Here is a 23703-nt window from a genome sequence, read left to right as displayed (position 1 = left end):
GCTGAAGGTTGCATCTAAAACTAATTTTTGGGTATTTATTTTTTTGGTCAGCATTTGTACGACGTCGCCCGCTATGAAGTTGGCTCCCCAGACTTTAATTGCCAACATGCACGCAAAAAAAAAATAGAAAGCTTCTTTCTATTCAGAGAATGTTTTCTTTTAAATTTTTTTTGCGCCGGTTAGTGATCATTCTATCCTGGATTCCTCGAGTCGAAAAAGACGCACCACGCTAGATATGGGTGGAGACTAGGGCAACATCCCAATTATGAGAACACTTGTAATACTAACCTCGAGCCAACCGCGAGTAATCGGTTACATATTACTAACATAGTTGTAAGCAAACATTGTCAAAATATTGAACTCCCGGCCCCGTTAGGCTGACGCCATATGAGCCTTAATAAAAATATATATTTTGGTGCATGAACTTATAGCCTCTTAGTTCGTGCAATTTTTGAAATGCGAACTAAATTTCAAGTTCGTTTCTGTGAAAAAGTATTCTACGAAGAAATGTTTTGGGATGAATAATTTTTTTCCGTGTATGAAAAGAAACGAAACGAAAGCAATGAATACTGCGACATCGGGTGATATGTTTGTACATGATGTTCATGAATTATAAACATCGTGTTTGTTTTCACATGTCTATGTTTGTGTATCATTGTTCGTGTTGGGGATAGACACTCAACACTAGCGAGAATCATGTTTGAATTCAATCAAAAACATGTAATTTTCACATCGCGTGGACATGTGTAAGTGTTTTTCGGAAGACTGTTCACCACTGTTTTCACGATCACGTTCACCGAAGTTGGTGAACTGTGGTGAGTTCACCAAGATCTCGATTCCACGGTGGAAATTCAGAATCGTTGTGATATATTGAATTATTCCACTTTTATCAAAATGAATTGTGTTTAAACATGTTTTTCAACTAGAAAATGTTTCTTCCTATCGTTTCAAGATGTTTTACTTGCATTTTATATGTGTACTGATGAATTATTAACGAAAAAGTGTTTGTCCGCGTTCACGTTCACGGGAACTCTAAACCTACCTTTACGATTTCCCCTTCGTTGCTCATTGATAAGTTGCTCGTTATAGACAGCTCTGTTCGGGAAAGCACACAAATGGACAGAACAAATGTATGAGGAAACGAGAATACTTTATTTCATTAAAAAGTTACCTGTTTTCTGATTTTGCACCCTCAATGAAAGACGTGACTCTACGTCAAAAACAAATACGTTGTACTTCATTTCACGTCGTCGCAGAAAATTTAAAATTATTTTGCTGTTGTTGCCATTACTGCTGTTGTTGTTTCTGATGTTGCTGATATTGCTGATATTGCAGATATTGCTACTGCGGTTGCTCCTGCTCCTACTAATTCGGTGGTAACTGGTTCAAGATTGGAGAAAGACTTATCTACTTCGCTGCGAGGCAGCTATTTTTATGTATTTCTGGTTGGCAAATGAATCACTAATGGGAAGGACTTGCGATGCAGCTTCCACTTCTCTTCAGGGACTGAAGAGTGTAAGAGATGCACAATTACAAAGCGCTCTGCACCATACGCCATGAGCAATTCTTTGTATCGTTTCAGCGAGTTCAACTTTGGATTTGAAATTGCGATCAAAATCGAAGTGTGATTTGACGCTGATTGCTCGCTGGGAAGAACAAGGCTGTGTGATAGAAAAACTTCTTCTTCTTTTTTTTTTGTTTTTAAGAGACTTTAAACTTTGCAGTTTATTTGCCTCTAGTGTAATAAAATATGAAAATCTTTTGCCTTTATGCTTTGGTTGTTTGAGAGCCGGGCCTCAATTACAACATTTTTTCTTTCCTCAGTGTCCGTTCACTGATCTGCAATTGCCAGTATTTGCAGTTGATTATTATTGACGGTACGGGTTGGAAAGCACATAAACTAACACACACAAACACACGTATGGGGAAATAGAGTTCTTCTAATTTTCATCAATGTAATCCATTTACTGTAAATGACTTACAGACTAGAAGATTGTAATGTAGAGCATGCAAATCTTCCGTTTTGAATGATATTCAAATCATCGAAATCCGTTCGCTGCAAATTTTTGCACGCATTTGCACGCTTCGTAACTGTTAAAAGGTAAACAAAACTTGGGTGCGGAAGTCTCGAAAATCGCATCGAAGAACTTTGTTAGCCTTGCAGCGAGCAAACAGTGGAGGTTGTCTGGATAGAGTTGTGGGGCAACGGGAACAGGGGTCTCAAAAGTTGACTCGCTTGTCTGCACGGTTCTGGTTCGACACTTTTTTCGGCAAAAGGTACGTGATAAGTGGACCATCATTATTTTCTGAACCTTTTGCGATAGGGAAAATCGTTTGCTGGAAGTGTGTTGCTAATACCCTAGCGTAAATATTTCCCCTCCCGCTATCTCTATATCCTTGTTTATATTTATCATTACGGCCAGAGATGCCAACCTCCCTGATTTTTCAGGATTGTGATAGAAACGGACGAACTGATGATTGCGCCGGTTAGTGACCATTCTATCCTGGATTCCTCGAGTCGAGAAAGACGCACCACGCTAGATATGAGGTACAGACTAGAAGGGCGTTGCTGATTAATGGTCAGCTGCATCCCAATAGGAAGTATCCCGTGTCGGGCACACGTACAGAGCATTGGCGACAGCAACATCCCAATTACGAAAACACTTGTAATACTAACCTCGAGCCAACCGCGAGTAATCGGTTGCATATTACTAACATAGATAATAAGAAAAATTGTCAAAGTATTGAACTCCCGGCCCCGTGAGGCTAACGCCATATGAGCTTTTATAAAAATATATATTTTGGAAGTGTGTTGCTGAGGGTAGTGGAAGAAAGTTCGACGATCATGGATGCATGCAAGATTTGTGCACAGCTTCTCGATGACTCCGCACGTAGCGTCATCTGTAGTGGACCGTGTGGCAAATTATTCCACCCTAACTGCGCTGGACTCAACGTCACAAATTTTATAGCGTGGATTGCAAACGTCGGCTTGTTATGGTTCTGCGATGTTTGCCGGCTCAACTTCAACCCTGTGATTCACGATCGTGAGACTATCATCTTGACCACGATAAGGGATATACTGACTAGGATGGATTCAATCGATCTTAGAATTGGGCAATATGGTGAAAATTTAAAAGTGCTCAACAGTCTTCTGACCATCAATCCAACTACTGTTAGAGGATCAAGCATTTCATCACGATTACGACATCTTGCTACAGGAACACCGATACAGAAGAAAACAGTAGATTTTTGTACCAGCATCGATCAGATGAATTTCGATACCTCTCTGCTCTCGAGCTCCGCAAACAACACGCTTCTGGATGATTCGAATACCGAAATCACTACTTCCGCCACTACCACTACCGAACACGTTGCCACTGCTACTACCGTCGCCACCTCGGTTCTTCCCACTACATCCAACGTCATCATCACTCCCACTGCTGCTGCTGCTGCTAAGAATATCGCTTCAGCCAACACCACCGCAATTGTTACATCTCGTGCATCTACTGGTGCTACATATGCCGCAGTCACTGCTGCTACCGCTTCGATCAGCACTGGTAATTCTTCCATGAACCCGCCGACCGTGTCACATGCGAACGATCCGAACGTCCGTCGCCTGAGAGTAGTCAACAAAAACCAGTATCCCCGAGCTCCGAGAACGAACAACGACGCAACCCAGAAATCATTCTACATCACACCATTTCATAATGAACAGACTGAAGATGATATCAAGCAGTACCTCCGTGAAACAATCAATGCTGACGCTGATACAATCGAATGTGTTAAACTAGTCCCGAAAGGTAAAAACGTGAGTGAACTGACATTCGTGTCATTCAAGCTATCCGTACCAACTGAATTACTAGCTCAGGTTAGCGATACTTTCTACTGGCCTGAAGGAGTAGAAGTACGAGAATTTCTTCCAAAAAACGACAAATCTCCTTTGAATGTACGACCACCTTTGTTACTAGCGTGAATGAAAGCGCAGTTGTAGCGCCAGTAATCTCGACTCAATCAAATGAATGCACTATTACACGCTCTGTGTCTGATCAAATGTTTTGTTATGAAATTAAACAACGCGACATAAGTGATTTGGAAATGAAAGTAATGGTTGAAAAGATTTCCAAGAATTTTGTTAAAATTGAGTTTCAAAACGCTCGTAGTCTCCTAGCAAACATTGACAAATATCGACTGTTTTTTGAATTTTCTAAGCTAACAGTAATTGAGATTGTTGAGACTTGGCTGAAACAATCCAACACAAATAAATCTGTGGAATTGAATGGATATAATATAGTTCGATCGGATCGTTACTCGAAGACAAAGCAACGAGGAGGCGGTGTAGCGTTGTATGTGAAGAAAGGTATGAAATATTCGGTCGTTGCTCGATCTAAACCTGGGAGTGAAATCTATTTTTTATTTTTAAAACTTAAATCTGTCAATCTTTTGTGTGGCATTGTTTACAGGCCACCAGATAGCGCCATTGGTTTGATGAATGGGATTTACGAGCTGGTTTCAGACATTTCATCGACAGAATCTAATATGATGCTGATGGGAGATTTCAACATCAATTTACTTGATACTGACTTGCCGAAAACTCGCATATTGTTCGACAACCTACATCCGTAATCTTTAAAATTGTTCCCTCATCCCCAACATGCCATAAACGTGGATGTCGCTCGTCCCAGATTGATTTTGTGAGTGGAAACTGTCTAAGTAAAGTGAACAATTGTTATCAGTCGGCGATGGCTGGAATTAGTGATCATGATTTCTTATGTGTGGATTATCGCGTTAAAAATAAGAAATTACCACCTGAAAAACACTGGTATCGAGACTATAACAAGATTGATCTTCATGCATTCACACGTGATCTTAGTCACTCGAACTTCAATGCAATGTATTGCTGTCATAATGTTGATGACAAATTGGCTGTTTTCAATGATTCACTCCTAGCAGTGATTCAGAGACATGCACCAATTACGAAAAAACTAATTCATGATCCTTGTGCCCCGTGGATCAATTCCCAAATTCGACGATTATTTAAGAACAGATCTGAAGCTTATGAATGTTGGAAGCAAGATGAAGAAAATGAAACAAAATGGAACACTTTTGCTCGATTGAGAAATATAACAAGCCGTCATATCCGTTTATCTAAGTGAGAATTTTTCACTTCTCAACTGAATGCAAACCTTCCAGCAAATAAACTATGGCACAATATAAAGCGACTTGGCCTCAAACGAACTCCAACTGGATCACCTGGAATTGACGTTTCAGCAACGAGTTTGAATAACTTTTTCATCTCTCATTATGTTCCGCGTAATCTTACCGAGTTTCCATTAGAAAATAGTTTTACTACAAATTTTTCTTTCCAAGGTATTACCACAGATGAGGTTCTTACTGAAACTACGTCTGCTTCATGTAACTCGGTTGGAAATGATGAAATTCCACTAAAAATATTAAAGATGTCTCTCTCAGTAACGCTACCGTACATTACTGATATTTTCAATTGTTGTGTCACGACATCAACTTTCCCAAGCATGTGGAAAATTGCTAGAGTAGTTCCGATTGGAAAGGTTGATAATCCTGTAAACGAGTCAGAGTACCGACCAATTAGCATACTGCCAGCCATCTCTAAAATTTTTGAAAAGATTCTTTCAAACCAGTTGAACGAATATTTAAATAGGAATGAACTACTTTGTCGCTTTCAATCAGGCTATCGTAAAAACTGCAGCACTACGACCGGCTTGATAAAAATTGATAACGATATTCGACGCGCACTGGACAAAAAGATGTTAACTGTATTAGTACTGCTTGATTTCAGTAAAGCGTTTGATTGTATAAATCATCTGTTACTTTACAAAAAACTTGCACGCTGTTTTATGCTGCATGGATCTGCTGTTGCATTGATATCAAGCTATTTGTCGAACCGCTCTCAATATGTTGACTTCAAAGGTTCAAAATCTGATATTGTCCAGGTTGAAAGTGGCGTACCTCAAGGGTCGATCTTAGGCCCTGTACTATTTTCCATGTTCATAAATGACCTGCCTAACCGTATGAACTACTGCATGGTTCACCTGTATGCCGATGACTGCCAGTTATACCTATCAGGTAAGCTGAATGACTTAACGAACATTGTAAACATGATCAACATTGATATTGAAAATATTATTTCTTGGAGCAATAACAATGGACTAATCCTCAATGCTTGTAAGACTCAAGCTATAATTTTTAAATCAAGACACATGGATGTACATGGAGCTCCGTCTGTCAAAATGGATACCAAGAACATAAGTTACTCGGAAGTTGTGAAAAACCTAGGCATCTTAATGGACAGTAGCCTAAACTGGAAAGCTCAGACTAATGCAGTGTGTCAAAAAGTGTACTATGCGATGCAGACCTTGGTGGCTCTCAAACAATTTACCCCTCAGCATATCAAATTGAAACTTGTTCGAACTTTAATCATTCCACTATTTGAGTATGGAGATGTACTTTATGTCAAATCAATGAGCGAAAATTTTCGCAAATTGCAATTGGCTTTTAATTCAGTTACCAGATTTGTGTATGGACTCAATAGATTTGACCATATCTCTGAATTTTCAAAATCAATCCTCAACTGTAGCTACAGCGAATATTTGGATTTCCGAACGTGCACTATGACTTTTAAAATGCTCAGAAATGCCCCAAAATACTTGGAAACCCTTTTCGTTGCGTCATCACTTCCACGAACTCATAACTTGCTACTCCCAAGATGTGAAACAAATATTTTGAGAGTTTCTTTTGAGCATCGAGCAATAAGGCTACGGAACAGCCTTCCACGAACGATCTGATCAACAACATCATTCCATAAATTCAGAAGAGCGTGTAAAATGCATTTATGTGATTAGATTCTTTATAGATAGCGGTAGTAATACATACTTTGAGAACCATTATTAGGTTACTTGTATTATGAATTTTATAGAAATAAATAAATAAATAAATAAAAGCACATATTAACGTTGACATTGACAAACACAAACCTGATTTGCTTTCAGATTTGGCACCCTTACTGAAAGACGTAGGCCTACGCTTTTCCCCAATAAACAGAAAGGTGTGCTTGTGAAAATGGAAACGTAGTCTTCCAATTGATTGCAAAAATGATTGTTGAAAAATGTCGAATGAAGAAGTCGGTAATTTCGAAACATTCAGAAAGGACTAGTAAAATGCAAACGAAAGTATCGACAGGACAGTCATCAGAGAATCCAATGAAAATATTTGAGAAAGACGTGCGAGATTTTGCACTTTGAGACTTTGTTCTTCAGATGAGTTGCATAATTTAAGAAACGTAGAGAAAGTAGAAGACTTTTTATGTGTTTCCATAATCAACGATGTGGTCCTTGGAATCCTATTTTTCCTCAAATAAGTTTTGAAGAGTTTGAAAACGTTTTGAAAAGCTTCCGTTCAATTTTGAAGTAGTTAATTCTCCTGTACTCGCGTCATAACTCGTATACTCGCGCACGGTCTCACAGACCGAAAGTTGAACTTCTCTGTTATACTGCTATTGTGTGTTTTTTATGCTTCATTGGTATTTATTCGAAGAAGAGTGTATAATTGAATGAAAAACTCCAGAAAATATGTTTTCTTCATCTTCATTCAATTTCAATAGTCATCTAATTGAACCTCCTCATAACAAAGTACCTAATATTTTTTCTCCAACACACATAACGAAATTCGTCTTTTGTCCTGTTATTAATTGAAAGTAAGGATCTGAATATAATTCATGAAATTATTGATTGAATGAAACAATTTTGGATTTCAAATGAATTCAACATATTTGCTGAGTAAGTAAAAAAAATTCAACAAACGCCATTTAATGTAAGGCACCTTGGTTTTGATGGTTGTGGCGTGTTTATCGTATTTTTTTTTTCGAAGAGAAGAATGTATAACGACCTTCTAGATAGTTACCAGATGATGAAGGTTCTGGAATATCAAGATTGTATATTTCTTATATTCTTTGTCTCCTTGTTCTTGGTAAACTTAAAATGAATGCATTTTTTGATGGGGTATAAAAAGATGATATAAAAGGAATTCGAGGAACTCCCTGCGACCTGTTTTCTTGTCGATATTGTTCAGCCATTGAAAACGGCTATCTGAAAATTTTCATCAAAATTTCCCCAAAAAAAAAAATATACACCAACACAGTTTTTGGGGTTTTCTAGGAAATTGACTGTGACTATGCAAACAGTGCATCATGTACTAATATTAGGAGGTAGTTTTGTTGTTCTCAAAATATTTTTAAAATGAAATTGATACGTTGAGCTGTTTTGAAAAAATATTTTTTTTGAAATAGAGTTGCGAAAGAAACCGTGGAAATAACTGGGTTACTGGGTTTGTTTCAGTTATAGTTTGATCACCTAAAGTAGGTTATTTATTAGCATAGAAATAACCGTGACTGGAATAAATCGCCCCACAAAACAACTGCAACAGAAACAGCCACTCAAAAAAAAATTATGGTGCAGGAAAACATCATCGAAGCGTAATTTCTATTTCTTTTAATTTTAATTTTCTTTTTTGGTTTTTCAAAATTTATTCTGAGGTCAGTCAACAACCCATATAGCGAGATAAGCCGCAATTCCACTATCGGCAACATAACATTAGGTAGCCGAGGTCCTGCCGGCGCGGAAGACTTATAAGGACCGAAACTAGCAGACGACCACCCACGCCCATCAAAAAACAGGAAATGGGTTATATCTTTGGTATAACCGCCAGATTGACGTAGGACTATCGTTGGTTTTGTGATCATTTGTTTGAAGTTGCATCTGAATCAATTCTCAATGAATGGATGAATGAATATTTGGGGGAATTCGAAAACGAGAGCGTTCCGTCGGTGGCACAAGGTTTCGAGCATCAATACCTCTTTGTGGACTGAACGAAGGAATATGATTTCCAATTCATTCGAAAGATAACATGTCTACGAGTTCTATGCCTTGCAATCAAACTATTGATAGTGTGCGCAACGGTACAAAACCCCTCGTCAACGTAAAACGCTTCTGATTCTTTCCCATTTATTCTTTATGCGAAACTAACGCTTCACTGTCATTCGTTGTGAATACGTCAGATACAGATTAATACCTCATTCACAACAGTAATAGCGCGGGAGTACAAAGTTGATCGAAATTTATAAACTAAATCGATTGGTGAATACGATTTTTTGCTATTTAGTTGTAAGTAATATATTATTCTGAAAATTGAACACAACTAACTAAAAGACAGCTTACAGAACTCAACATTTATACTAAGAAAACGGTTACAAGTAGACGAATAAGTAAACAAAGGAACATAAATTGTAAGTGAACTATGAATATGAATACGAATTAAAATAAAAATAAAAATATTTCAGCTAAAAGCTTACTCAAAAAAACGAGTTTGCCATGAGGAATCCGAACCGTCTCTGTAACAGATAGAGTCGAATGAACTGAAGAAGTTTTAAGCCTATAATTCAAGACAACATCAACAAATTGTTGAAATCACAAAAATTTATAAATTTGCTTTAAATTTCAAAAAAGTCATGTTTAATTTGCGGGTGATGCAAGGCACGGTTAACAATGCAAGATTGTCGTTCGATTTGTTTACAACGTCGTCGAAACAACTTGTATGTAGCGAAGGCAACATATTCAGCAAAAGAAGCAAACACGCAAAATTGATACAAAATGTATTCTCTGTTTTCTTATGTTTGTCCTATACATAATACATGGGGGTCTTCGTAGCCACTTGGTTACGCGTTCACTTACCAAGCGATCGATCGTGAGTTCAAACTCAGGGCCCTCAATTGACCATCTTTGTGTTGTTATAGAATACTACGTCCAAGCAACTATCATCAGCGATGGAAATCGATCCACGGTGGAACGAAGATCGATTCATTCATACAACTGCTTTGTTCTGCAAGAAACATCGGGCTGCTGTTCTATAAATAACCCAACAATGATCAATACCAACTGTCTCCGCTGTCCGGTCTGCTGAACAATGGAAGAACAGATAGAATACCCTTACGTCTAATGGCTACTACTGTGTAATTTACCATAATGTAATGGAACAGAAAACTTAACGCCTAAATAGCTACTACTAACTACTGTGTAATTTACAATTTATAGAAACATAAACATATGTACATGTACACACTTAAAACCCGGCTCTGTTACAGCTAAAATGCTAATGAGCCTAATAAATAAATAAATGGGATAAAAAAATATACATAATACATAACACATTGCTTGAGAATTACTCTCAAACAAAAATTACAGAAAAAAATGTATTTGTTTGCATAAACAGGTTCTTGGTGACACCGTTCATCAACACTTTCATGATGAACGAAGTTTCCTTCGCCAAAGCAGTGATAACATGATCTGTTTCGAGGTGATTCCAACAGACTCCAAAAGTTTTGCAAATCACTTAGTTGATAAGTTCTATCGTTTGTTCAAGATTCTAAGAAAATTGAAGGAATACTTCATTGCTAAATATACTGAAATGAAAAATAAGGCATACTCATGGAATATTTTGTTTATGCGTAGCTTTAGACTGATGTGTGAGCATGCTATGTATGCTCATCAAGGCTCGTTCAGTCATTGTGGTAAAGCCAATAGAGTCAGATAAGAAAAATTATGAAACAAGAACAAATTGGACGACCAAATTAGATCCGACAATACACAAAATATAGAATTTTCGAAACGGAAAAGATGGCTCGATTATTGTTGATGGCTCCCCGGGCAACCCGATATAAGCTATACTGATTTCTCCCTGATTTTTATTTTCATTCGTCCTGATTTTCGAAAATTATAGTCGGTATTCCTGCTGTTGAGTGTTCTCAATACTACTACACCCCAATGAGGCACATATGAGGTGGAGCAGTAGGCAGCGTATATTTGTATCAGTAAATAAAATATGGTGTTGTCATTATTTGCATTCGATATGGAATGTATATGGAGGAGTCGAAACGATATTTAAATAACTCACAATTTAATCTTGTAGCTAATTGTTTTTTAATAGATGATAATTGTATTGTGACTTACTTCCATCGTTTAAGGAGCAAAAACGTTCTGAGAACAGTCGTATTCTTAGTCCTCAAAAATAGCAGATTTTTCAATGAAATGTTTTTTCAAATCTACTGGGAGCCTTCAAAATATCATCATATCATCACAGCAGTGGAACTCCATACAATTCACTGACTAAAAAGTGTCCACAATTTCATCGCTTGTTTACGTGAAGAATATACTTTTTTCAGGCACACTTGATTTGAGAGTGTATGGATTTCTAGCTGTCTTGACGCAAGGTCTTTAATGAAGAATGATAAGATGGGGAGGTTTATATAAACATGTTTATAATTACATAAGTTTATTCAAATATTGATATTGCTCTTCTTTAACTATTCAGTGCAATTTCATCAAAATTTGAAAGAGAAACTAAAAAAAGGATTTTTTTTTCAATATTTTTTGAGATGGTTATTAAAAATCCATGATTATATTTGCTTTGTTATTTACCCCCCATTATTTGTTAATTTTTCTTACTTTTCGTTCTTTCACCTTTCATTTTGACAATTCAATTTGAGAGGTTTAAAATTGCGACAAAATAGAAATTTGGTGTTAAAGAGCGAATTGTGGAAAATAAAGTGGTAAATTTTCTAAGCTATATAATTAAATTTTTTCTGTAATATTTAATTTCTGAGTATGTTTGAATGACCATTTGAAGTTGATTCATAGAAGAATAAGATTTCATTTGATATGTCGATTTTTGAAATCGACTCAATGGTTGAAAAGATATGACGTTTTGAAAGAAATCTTACTTACTCAATCAGCGAAAGGCCCCAGTGGCATGTGCTGTACACAAAAGTCGTCTCCTTATTTCAAGGATCAACATATCAAAGCTTTCTATTAATCCGCAAACATGCCTAGTAGTAACTTAATAAAACCAAACTCATAAACGACAAAAATAGTCTTCGATTGTACACATTCGCTTATTGGCGCTTTTTTAGTTGGAGTGCTTTTCAATTGGCGGTTCGCTAGTTGGAGTACGCGACAATAAAAAAGCAATCATCCGTCATGATAGTATGTCGGTTTTACTCTGTTGTTCCAATGCTATTTTTATTGAAGGGTCTTTGAATGGGTTTGAATGAAGGGTCTTTGATCGCACTAAAAAAAAATGAAAAACAACAAGAAAAACGCGAACTTTGAAATTTGTGAACTATTGCAGTATTACTTCAGCCATTCCATGCCAAACTGATATAGTGGTTTTCAGATTTTCGTGAAAATTGGTAGCCTATTTTCGTTATGGTAAAACATTGAACCTTTTTTTTGTGATTCATTTTTTTCACTTTTCCTTGAACCTGTATTATTTTTTTTGTGATTCGGTTTTTTCACTTTTCCCAAAAATGACTTGTATCAAAAACTCATAACTTTTGAACCACCAAGCCGATTCAGATGATCGACACATTAAATTGAAGTTAATTGGTTAGTCTTTTTTGGGAAAATATCAAACTTGCAAGAAATTTAAATTTTGTTTTCGTAATTATTGATTGTATCCATTTTTTATAGTTAACATGGTTTTGGGACCAACGACTCTATAATTCTCTATTTTTTTTTCTTGAAAACTAAGAATTTTTTACACATTTACATTTTTTACTCAAAATCAGATGGGTCCTTTTTTCCTTTTTGGAGTTATAATTTTAACCGAGATTATCGGTATATCAAATTAAAGCCAATGAGCTAGAAAAAACATGGAAAAATGTTGCACTTGCGAAAACAATGAATTTTGTTTTCGTGATTAATTATTGCATCTGATTTTTATAGGCGCTACAAGGGCGCTACTTTTTTTATATTTTTTTTTCTTGAAATCTGAGGATTTCTTACATAACACATAAAAAAATAATATATATATATATATCCAATACTTATCGTTGTGCGATACCTTTTTTACCCTTTGCAAGTGTGAAATTATTGACTTCAATTAACTATGTCGATTATCTGAATCGATTCAGAAGATCAAAAGTTATGAATTTTTGAAAAACGTAATTTTTGGAAAAAAAGGAGAAAAAAATTTTTTTGAACCATCGGTTAAACTTGAAAAATCATAATTTAAAAACGAAGAACACATTTTTTGATATGTTATCTAAAAAATCCTCAGCTTTCGAGAAACAATATAAAAATATAGCGCCCTTGGACAATGTAAACTATAAAAAACAAATACGATCAAAAATTAAGAAAACTTTTTTTTTCAAGTGTAGTATGTTTTCAAAAAAGACTAGCTAACTGGCCAATTTGATATGTCGGTCATCTGAATTGGTTTAGTAGTTCAAAAGGTATAAATTAAAAAAAAAAGTTATTCCTGGAAAAAAGGGGAAAAACTAGATTTTTCGAACCACCCCAAAAATGGAATGGGATCTAATATTTTCGATAAGGAACAAAACTACCAATTTACACGAAAATCTGAGAACCACTATATCGATTTGGCATGGAATATATTTAAATCTATTGTTTGGTGTTAATTTCCCCGGAAACTAAAAAGCTGATTACTAGAAACTAATTGATGTTAATGTTTCAAATTCTTGTAAATTCTAGATACAATACCAACAGAGGGCATTTTAAAAAATAAAAATGACTTGTTCAAAACTTTAAAAAATGAAATTTATTCATATTTTTATGTTGTTTTTTAAGCGTACATACATTACCTAGTCGTATAATTATTGTATCATTCAATTTATTTCGATGAGAATGCTTTAAAATATTTCAACTGACGCTCTTACCACATTTTAATTTTTTTTATTCAATGTCCAGTTTCTATGGCGAAGCTTCATTCGTAAATTACACATTTGTCATCATTGGTGGAATACGACCATAAATGTTGTTGTGAATAGCACAGCAAGTTATGATTACAATACATATGGGTTTATTTTGATAATGCAAATATTAGGCTGTCAAAAAGTCCTGCGGTATTTTTTTAAATTTTCATTTGTTCATAAAATTAGTTACAATCATCTGTTTTAAGTCAAACATGCGCCGTTTTGTTCGATGACTTGTTCCCAACGAGATGCCAACTTCATAAAACCCCTGTTATAGAAGCTCGCTTCCTTATTGGCAAAAAACTCGGATAGCCAATTTTCACAGGTCTCTTTTGTGGCTAACTTCTGACTACCTAGCTCGTTCGCCATGGAAAAAAACAGGTGGTAGTCACTTGGTGCAAGGTCCGGACTATACGGCGGATGCAAAAGAATCTCTCATCCGAGCTCCCGGAGCTTCTGGCGCGTCACCAAAGAAGTGATGATGGAAAACAATGAGGCCTCTGTTTATCAAAGATGGCCTCTTCTTCATGAGTGCTACCTTCAAGCGGTCCAGTTGTTGGCAGTACAGGTCCGAATTGGGCGTTTCCCTATGGCCAAACGCAGCTCAAAGCAGCTCATAATAGATTATTCCTTGACAATCCCACCAAACACACAGCGTTTGCGCTTCAGGTTGTCGTAAGTGACCCACTTTTCATCGCCAGTCACCATCCGCTTCAGAAACGGGTCGATTTTATTGCGATTCAGCAGCGATTCACATGAGTCGATACGGTCAAAGATGTTTTTTTTTGCGTCAACGTGTGTGGCACCCATACATCGAGCTTCTTTGTGAATCCAAGCTTCTTCAAATAGTTAATAACGGTTTGATGACTTATCCCCAGCTCTTGGCCGATGCTACGGCTGCTACTATGCCGGTCTTTCTCGGCTAATTCAGCGATTTTGTCGCAATTTTCGACGACAGGCCTTCCGGAGCGTGGCGCATCTTCGACGACCTCTACACCAGAACGAAAACGTTGAAACCATCGTTGTGCGGTAGAAATGGAAACTGTATCGGGTCCATAAACTGCACAAATTTTATTGGCAGCTTGAGATGCATTTTTGCCTTTGTCATAGTAGTACAGTAAAATATGTCGGATTTTCTCTTTATTTTGCTCCATATTTGCGACACTATAACTCACGAAAGACTTAACCAAACAAAACACTGTCAAGGACTATATTATAGCGCGCAAAAATACAATCCAACAAGCTATAGTATGACTCGATACAATGAATACAACTAGAACTACGCGCTTACAACGACACCTCGCGGAAATACAGCAGGACTTTTTTGACAGCCTAATATTTACGACATTATACGTAAACCGATAAAAATGCATTATAATAGTTGTCCACAGCACTTTCAGCGTCTATATATATTTTGTTCAATTTTCGGTTCGAAATTTCTATTCCATTCGCCGTGTTTATCCTAATGATTCTAACATTAATAACATTATATACGAACCTCCCACCTTATATATGATGTCTCCCACCGTTTTAGAGACCATCTGTTAATTTTTTCATTGTTTACATTTTCTTGCCATAAATCGTTGCCACTTTTTTCTCTCATGTTCCACTTCTCTACTCTGATATCATCGTGAAAATAATGAAAATTTGTTCGTTTCTATGAAGATGAGGGAGTGAAAATGACACACAAAAATATCACTTTTATTCATCTTTTCCGGCATCATTTCACAAATATCCACTGCACACTGTCACATTATACGCATATCCAGTTAAAAACGAGTCTATTCACGAAAAGATCTGTTTTGAATTGATAAAAAACTAGTCGAAAAAGACGGGTGGGTAATGTCGGGGACATAACCGGAGTGACGTAGGACTATACAAAGGGGACAGCTTTTGTTAAATATATATTTTAAATATATTGTTTTGTTTTCTTCTCCTACGTGAATACCTACCATGGATTATGTTTACTGTTTACTCTTTATGAACACGTTGATGGTTCTGAAAAGAACCTTTGGTGTTGTGTTTTTGTTATCACTCGATATTCCCATCTTGTTCGGTTAAACCTTCCTGTTTAGCTATTGCGTTTGCCACTCGCCATAGCTTTCACAGTTGGAAAATTTCTTCCCATCCAGCTTGTGACATGTTGTTCAGTAAATTACATTTAATGTGACGTGCCGGAGAAACACTTTGCCACTCACTGAAACTAATTGTTGCCTTGATGAGTGCCGAACCGAAGCTGCTCTGTTCTTGATGCCGGTTTTCTGATTGTCGTGAGCAGCTTTGCAAGCCAACTCGATCACTTCGGCGGCCGAAACTATATAACGCCGGCTAGGTGGACTGGTGCACTGGTACTAACGCGCTCGGCCTAGCTACCCTTGCTGAGCAATTGGCGGAAACAACTACGGGGAACTGCACACCTGCACGGTTCGAGTGAGACTTTGCCTTTCCCTTAACTTGTCCTCCTTTGTTACGTCCACGATGCCGATGCCGTACAACCACACGGGTTTACGGTTTGAAAGAAAATAAGATATTTTTTTGGGATCCGCGTGTTTTATACTCTAGCGGTACACACTCACAGGATAGAGACAAATCGGCAGACTCAGCCAGAGGGGCGAGTCCAACGAGACGAACGAATGAGCGTTAAAAGAGAGCGATGGCAAAAAAAAATACATTCATTACGATTTGTTTGCTCGTTGGATTCACATGCAGGCTAAAAAGGGTCCTTTTCAGGATCACAAAATTATCTTCAATCTAAAGAGTTTATTGTTTTGTTATCACTCGATATACCCATCTTGTTCGGCTAAACCTTTCTGTTTAGCAATTGCGTTTGCCACTCGCCACAGCTTTCACAGTTGGAAAATTTCTTCCCATCCAGCTTTGTGACATGTTGTACAGTAAATTACATTCAATGCGACGTGCCGAAGCGCCACTCAGTGTCGCATTGGAGGCGATTTTAACCTGTAATTGAACATTTGCGATGACAGTGGTACAGTATCGACTTTCAATGTGGGGTCATAATTTGGATCTCTATGTTTACAAAAATGTCCAACTAAATAAGTTGCATTACATGTCCGTCCAATTAGCTAAATGTCGAACTAATTGTAAATTACTGTACTTTCAATCTGGAAACAATTTAAGAATTGGTGAAAATTGAAAAATCAGGAAAGTCCCCAACTATCAATAAGCTCAGAACAACTGCCAAATTCACATACTCATCAGATCCTGGCAAACAAATTATGAAAAAATCAATTTGTGTTTTATTATTATTTTGGATAATGTTTTAGAAAACACTGAACTGTATTTCTTAAACTCTTTTTTGGAAGGTTTAATGGCCCTGAAAAACGCCTTGTTTTATTGGAATGGTTCCAATTTAGAAAACTTAGTACTCGTGGTTTTGAAAAAAACCGATTCGAACGCTCTCGATGCCGCCTTGTTCGGGATTTGCCACCAAAGCAGTTTGTATCAAGAACAAACTTTTTTCTTCTGCTACCTGATGCCGTTTTGCGATTGCGTTTGCCACTCGCAACTCGCTGCAACTGCCTGTTGTTGTCTTGATGTCCACCGAACCGAATGTGTTCTGTTCCGAATGCGGGTTTTCTTATCGTCGCGAGCAGCTTTGCCAGCTAATTCGATCACTTCGGCGGCTGAAACTATATAACGCCGGCTAGGTGGACTGGTAGACTGGTACTAACGCGCTCGGCCTAACTACCCTTGCGGGGAACTTCAGATCAACACGGTTCGAGCGGGATTTTGCCTTTCCCTTCACTTTTCCTTCTTTGCCATGTCCAGACATGGCTGCTTGGGTTGGTTTGTTGATGTGTTGTGATGCGAACCGATGTGGTGTACGGTTTGAATGAGAATGATCGTTACGGCAGCGGAGCGGGGATTTTTAAGCTGACTGGCTGGCTCGAGAATTACGCATGTGTGAGACTGCGACCAATGTTCATTTTTTTCTTTTTCCTTTCCAATCGTGCTTCATTCTATTTCGCTGCTGCTCTGGTTGCCCGTTTTGGTCGGTACGATTTGAGGAGCACAAAATGGACCAATCAAAAATGGGCACATAGTGCATTTTGACAATGCTTGATATTTCACAATTATTCAATTATTTATCTCAAGAAAAATGAAATGTTATTCGTTATGATAGATGCGTAGATATATTTCCTATCAATTGATGCAAAAACCTTTGCGATCTATTGAGGAATGCTCGAGTTATAAGCGTTCCAAATCTTGCATTTTTTCCTACTTGTTCAGTGCCTAGATTTCCATTTCACCCCCTATATCTTCCGGTTAGACGTAGTCCTACGTCAAAAAACGCGTTTCCAAATGGATGTGGAAGGCAATTGAATGTAAACACAAATATTGACGTCACAATGTGAAAAGTAGCTATGGTAGCGCATGTTATCACGCACACTATGCTCGCAAATTCTGCCATCTGCTCCATCTAATAATCCTTCTCATGGACTACACCCTTTCTCCTTTTTTTTAAATTCAATTATTCTCGAAAATGCCGAGTTCTATTCAATGGAACATAATATTTTGTGACAGCAGCTATATTCTTAATTTAATTCCAGTCGAGATTCGATTTATTTCATATCCTTGTTTTTCCACAAATTCGAAAACGCTCCCGTTGCAATATTGGGTGATGCATATATCGGATGATAGCTTGACACTCGCCGTCGTTTCCCCATATCTAGGTTGAATCAAGTGCATTATAGCAGCAAGGATATATCTTTTTTTTTCTTTTGGTTCGTATGTGAGTGTTGTTGACAACTTTTTAGCAAATGACTCTTTTTTTCGACTAGAATACTATCCTATCAACAATATCAAATCTTTTGCTGTCCATTGCATGAGGTCTCGTACTAAAAATAAATTTCAATCCTCTCTCCTTCCAGATCGTTCGTCGCAGCGTGCAAATCGCAATCGCAGTTTATCGCCAAAATATAGAATTTCATCTGCCACTCACATGAACGCGGGCGTTCCAAACCGATTAGAATAGAAGTGGCAAATTTAGTGACGGCGAAGCAAACACAAAAAAACGTAAAATAAAATAAACATTCGTGTGGAGGTGAATGCGAATATCGTGCAGTTTGATGGCGAATATGGAGAACGGTTGAAAGGGGAGCGGTGTCAGCATTCGCACGTTTCAGGTGACGCGGCAGTGTTGGTTCTAAGCTCGTATCAACAAACAAAAATTATGAAAAGTGGATGAAAAATACAAGTTCGTGAAGTTACGGGACAACGGCATCGTAGAAAATTATGGCCACGTCAAGTGGCCATGTGACAGAAACGTCTTTCCCATGGCCATCGTGGCCTTGGTCGTCACCGGCCAGGGCGGTGTCGGAAAAAGTGCAGTCTCGTTACTCGAGTAGCCCCACCAGTGGAGTCGTCCATTCGATGTCTACAACCTCTCGGATTTGGAGTTCTCCCCCTTCTTCTGATGTTGCTGTGGGGCCACCGCAGACAAGCACGCGGGTGTCGACTGTCAGGGGGTTTTCCGATGACTTCGGGATTGTCGAAAGTACAAGTGGCAGTGAAATATTTAGCGGTGAAAGTGAGAGGGGGTATGGAAGCAGTAATGGTGACTTTTTGGAAGAACTCATCCACAGTGGTAGTTACAATGGCACTGGCAATGGCAGCAATAGCAGTGAACTGTTCGGCGGGACGTTCTCCAATTTCAGTGGTGCCTCCCCTGTGGGACCTGTTACTAGTTCGCTGTTCGCAAACTACACGACCGAGTTCAGCATCGATGTTAACATTTCCACCAACAGCGGAGATGCAGCAATTGCCGCTGGAAATTCCCGTTCTGCTTTCTCCTCCCTGCCGGATCTCCTGGCGGAGGACGAGCTGATGGCCCTTTGGAACTGTACCAACTGCTTTTTGCTCAATTATAGTGGTAGTAGTAGTAGTAGCATCAGCGGCAGTAGTTCCGGACTGATCAATGGCACCATCAGTGGCAGGTTCGGAAATGGAACGGACAGAGACTTGTTGCTGTCGAGGGCCGGCGGCAGCGGATATGGTGCAACTGGGCTCGACGAGGACGCCGAAGCCACCATCTATCTGATACGAGTCATTGCGACGGCCATCATTTTGGGAATTGTTATCCTAGCTACAGTTATAGGTGAGTACGTGGTGTGGTGGCATCCACCGAATGCATGATGCACTTGAACGATTGTGATTTAGGCAAGGGAATAATTTTTCAAGCTAAATGGGGACATGTTTCCCACAACGTTGCTTTGCTCCCTAAATGAATACATTGATGATTAAAACAGTTTTGTTGAAGGATAACGAAAAGTGATTGAATAATGTAAGTTCCGCCTCATTCCCCTACATAAGGTTGAGCTGATCGATTATCTAGTTGATAATTAATTGATACATAACCAGATTTACAAAGAATAAAAAAACGAACTGATTTAATCTTTGTGACACCGGTATTTCACTGAGCTTCATCTATTCAAAAGTTTCATTGAACATCTTCTGAGTTCACTGTAACCTGACTGTCAGACATTCCTGTACTAATCTCCAGATTAATCAAACATTTGACCCGTATACCCAAGAAGTATCACACGAAGCTGATGTGGTGTTTATGCCGAATCTGGCATCAGCCTATTAGAGTAGTGCGGGGCAAAGGTGCGCACCTAACAGTTGTCGTCCAATAACTCTCTTGAAATAAAAACAGATAAAATTCCTCTTGATTACCAAACTGTAACTATATATATTATCTTCGAAACGTAGTACAAGATTTTCTCGAGTTTTGTTTGTAGTTAGACAAAAACCTATTTAAATACAAAATGGCAAATGCGTACTTTTGCCCCATAGTGGGGGCAAAAGCGCGAATTGAAAGCATGGTGAAAATAAAAAAAATCATTTGAAATTCATTTTGAATTATTTTTAAACAATTGTTTATTTTTCTTCCTCATCTTGGATTCGGTTCTGAAGATTCCGACGCTTTGCCTTGGAGCGCTGTTGCTTCGTTGCACTATTGTAGGGTTCGAAGAGACAGACGATGGTTCCTCATGAAGCTAGAATCCCATTCTCTTTCTGCCAGTTTTGCAACTTTGTTGAATTCGTACTGGAGGTTGTTGGTTTCCGCAAAATCAAATACAAGACGACATCTGCAGCGGTCCGCCAGATCCTCAGACTGCTCACTCGTAAATACTTGTCTGAACCACCCTATGTGCTCGCTGGCACATTCCAGCAGAAGTAGAAATGTCAATAGAAGAAGATTCAAATCATAAATCACTTACTGATATGAGCCTCTTCCTCAGAACTGATTCAGAAATATCAAGGTCTGCCGCAATCCGACGCTTCGAGACTCCCTTCCGAAGCCTCTGTCGGGCCATTTGAGCATTTCTGGAGTGCATTTCTTCAAATCAGTTTTCTTCTTGTTTTTCTACTCTATGCCAAAAAATCAATGGAGGATGGATCGGCTGGAGATAAACATTGTAGCGAATACCGCCATGGTTGAGGTTCCGACCAACTTCCGTAAGGCCACCCGGCACTCCATTTACGATACTTCATCAAACAACTCTGCCTTTTCCTGTCCATCATACACTAGTTCTTCCGGCCTATTTAACATGTTAAGCCCCGATCGAACTAGGGGACCGAAGATGAACTTTTCGTTTAACTCACGCTGGTGGATCTATTATTTTTTTTTTTCAATTGAAATTATAATATTTTTCTTTTCATCTCGTTTGTTTACATGACATTTTTTGTAGGTGATATAATACAGAATTTTCAGCCTTTGTTTTGTTTTTTTTTCATTTCATATATTTCATATATATCTATATATATATATATATATATATATATATATATATATATATATATATATATATATATATATATATATATATATATATATATATATATATATATATATATATATATATATATATATATATATATATATATTAGGCTGTCAAAAAAGTCCTGCGGTTTTTTTTTAATTTTCATTTGTTCATAAAATTAGTTACAATCATCTGTTTTAAGTCAAATGTGCACCGTTTTGTTCGATGACTTGTTCCCAACGAGATGCCAACTTCATAATACCCCTGTTATAGAAGATCGCTTCCTTATTGGCAAAAAAAACTCGGATAGCCAATATTCACAGGCCTCTTTTGTGGCTAACTTCTGACTACCTAGCTCGTTCGCCATGGACAAAAACAGGTGGTAGTCACTTGGTGCAAGGTCCGGACTATACGGCGGATGCAAAAGAACCTCCCATCCGAGCTCCCGGAGCTTCTGGCGCGTCACCAAAGAAGTGTGTGGCCTGGCGTTGTCCTGATGGAAGACAATGCGGCCTCTGTTTATCAAAGATGGCCTCTTCTTCATGAGTGCTACCTTCAAGCGGTCCAGTTGTTGGCAGTACAGGTCCGAATTGAGCGTTTGGCCATAGGGAAGCAGCTCATAATAGATTATTCCTTGACAATCCCACCAAACACACAGCAGAACCTTCCTGGCCGTTAATGAGGGCTTGGCCACCGTCTGAGCCGCTTCAGCGGGCTTCGTTCACGACCGTTTGCGCTTCAGGTTGTCGTAAGTGACCCACTTTTCATCGCCAGTCACCATCCGCTTCAGAAACGGGTCGATTTTGTTGCGATTCAGCAGCGATTCACATGAGTCGATGCGGTCAAAGATGTTTTTTTTGCGTCAACGTGTGTGGCACCCATACATCGAGCTTCTTTGTGAATCCAAGCTTCTTCAAATGGTTAATAACGGTTTGATGACTTATCCCCAGCTCTTGGCCGATGCTACGGCTGCTACTATGCCGGTCTTTCTCGGCTAATTCAGCGATTTTGTCGCCTTTTTCGACGACAGGCCTTCCGGAGCGTGGCGCATCTTCGACGACCTCTACACCAGAACGAAAACGTTGAAACCACCGTTGTGCGGTGGAAATGGAAACTGTATCGGGTCCATAAACTGCACAAATTTTATTGGCAGCATGAGATGGATTTTTGCCTTTGTCATAGTAGTACTGTAAATTATGTCGGATTTTCTCTTTATTTTGCTCCATATTTGCGACACTATAACTCACGAACGACTTAACCAAACAAAACACTGTCAAGGACTAAATAATAGCGCGCAAAAATACAATCCAGCAAGCTATAGTATGACTCGATACAATGAATACAACTAGAACTACGCGCTTACAACGACACCTCGCGGAAATACCGCAGGACTTTTTTGACAGCCTAATACTTACATCTAAAATTTAAATTCAAGTGTATGATATTTATATGCAAAGCAATTATCTGAGCGGCTCAAAATATCATGTACGCTCTCAATCTGCTCCCCACATTACTTCACAGCAGTTATGATCGTTATTGCCATTTGTAAAGCACCTTTATCATTTCACCCTCGCAATAAACGACCGGGCGAATGTTTTTCGGGAAAATTTATTATCATCAGTCCCTCACATTTCGTGTGAGTGTTATTAAGGCATCAGGCGAACTCATAGAGAGTAAGCCTCGTTGAAACTCTCGTAATTGTCGCTCGACACATGGAAGTCACGTTTGAAAAGGCTGTTCAAATGAATTACGTTATCATTCGTATACCAGTGCATGGATTTAACACGCGCGTCTTCAAAAAACAAACTGTTCGTTTTTGTTCGTCCCAACGCTTCGTCCTCGATAGAAAGAGTGCAAACAACATCGTTCTTTTTTCTCTGTCTCCACAAAAGTACACTTCATTATAAATTGCCGCAGTCAACTTCCGAAAAGTTTCATCAATTTTGGCAACGACCCAGAATCCCTTCCGCTCGATTGTCGTCAGGAAGCAGTTACGCGTGACATCATCTCCGGGCGCGCTAGCCTTGGACAGTGGATGGAAAATAACACAACGGAAGCCTTGCCTTCTTTGTTGTCATCAGATCCCGTCCCGGCCAGTTCCGACCGGTGTGCTTGGAG

At 38.4% G+C, this 23703-nt stretch overlaps 1 protein-coding gene across 7 annotated transcripts in view; it reads left to right on the top strand.

Annotated features, from left to right (window-relative positions):
- Positions 1 to 23703, top strand: part of LOC129765809 (5-hydroxytryptamine receptor-like) — a 489787-nt gene that overhangs the window by 270875 nt on the left and 195209 nt on the right. For all 7 annotated transcript variants that reach the window (XM_055766243.1, XM_055766242.1, XM_055766241.1 and 4 more), the window contains one exon: positions 18691 to 19916. In XM_055766243.1, coding sequence (XP_055622218.1) covers positions 19055 to 19916 — 862 coding nt within the window. In that variant the 5' untranslated portion in view covers positions 18691 to 19054. The remainder of the gene's footprint in view (positions 1 to 18690; positions 19917 to 23703) is intronic.

This window comes from Toxorhynchites rutilus, chromosome 2 (genome assembly GCF_029784135.1).
Source record: "Toxorhynchites rutilus septentrionalis strain SRP chromosome 2, ASM2978413v1, whole genome shotgun sequence".
Lineage (NCBI taxonomy): Eukaryota > Metazoa > Arthropoda > Insecta > Diptera > Culicidae > Toxorhynchites > Toxorhynchites rutilus.
This window is presented reverse-complemented; position numbering and strand designations above follow the sequence as displayed.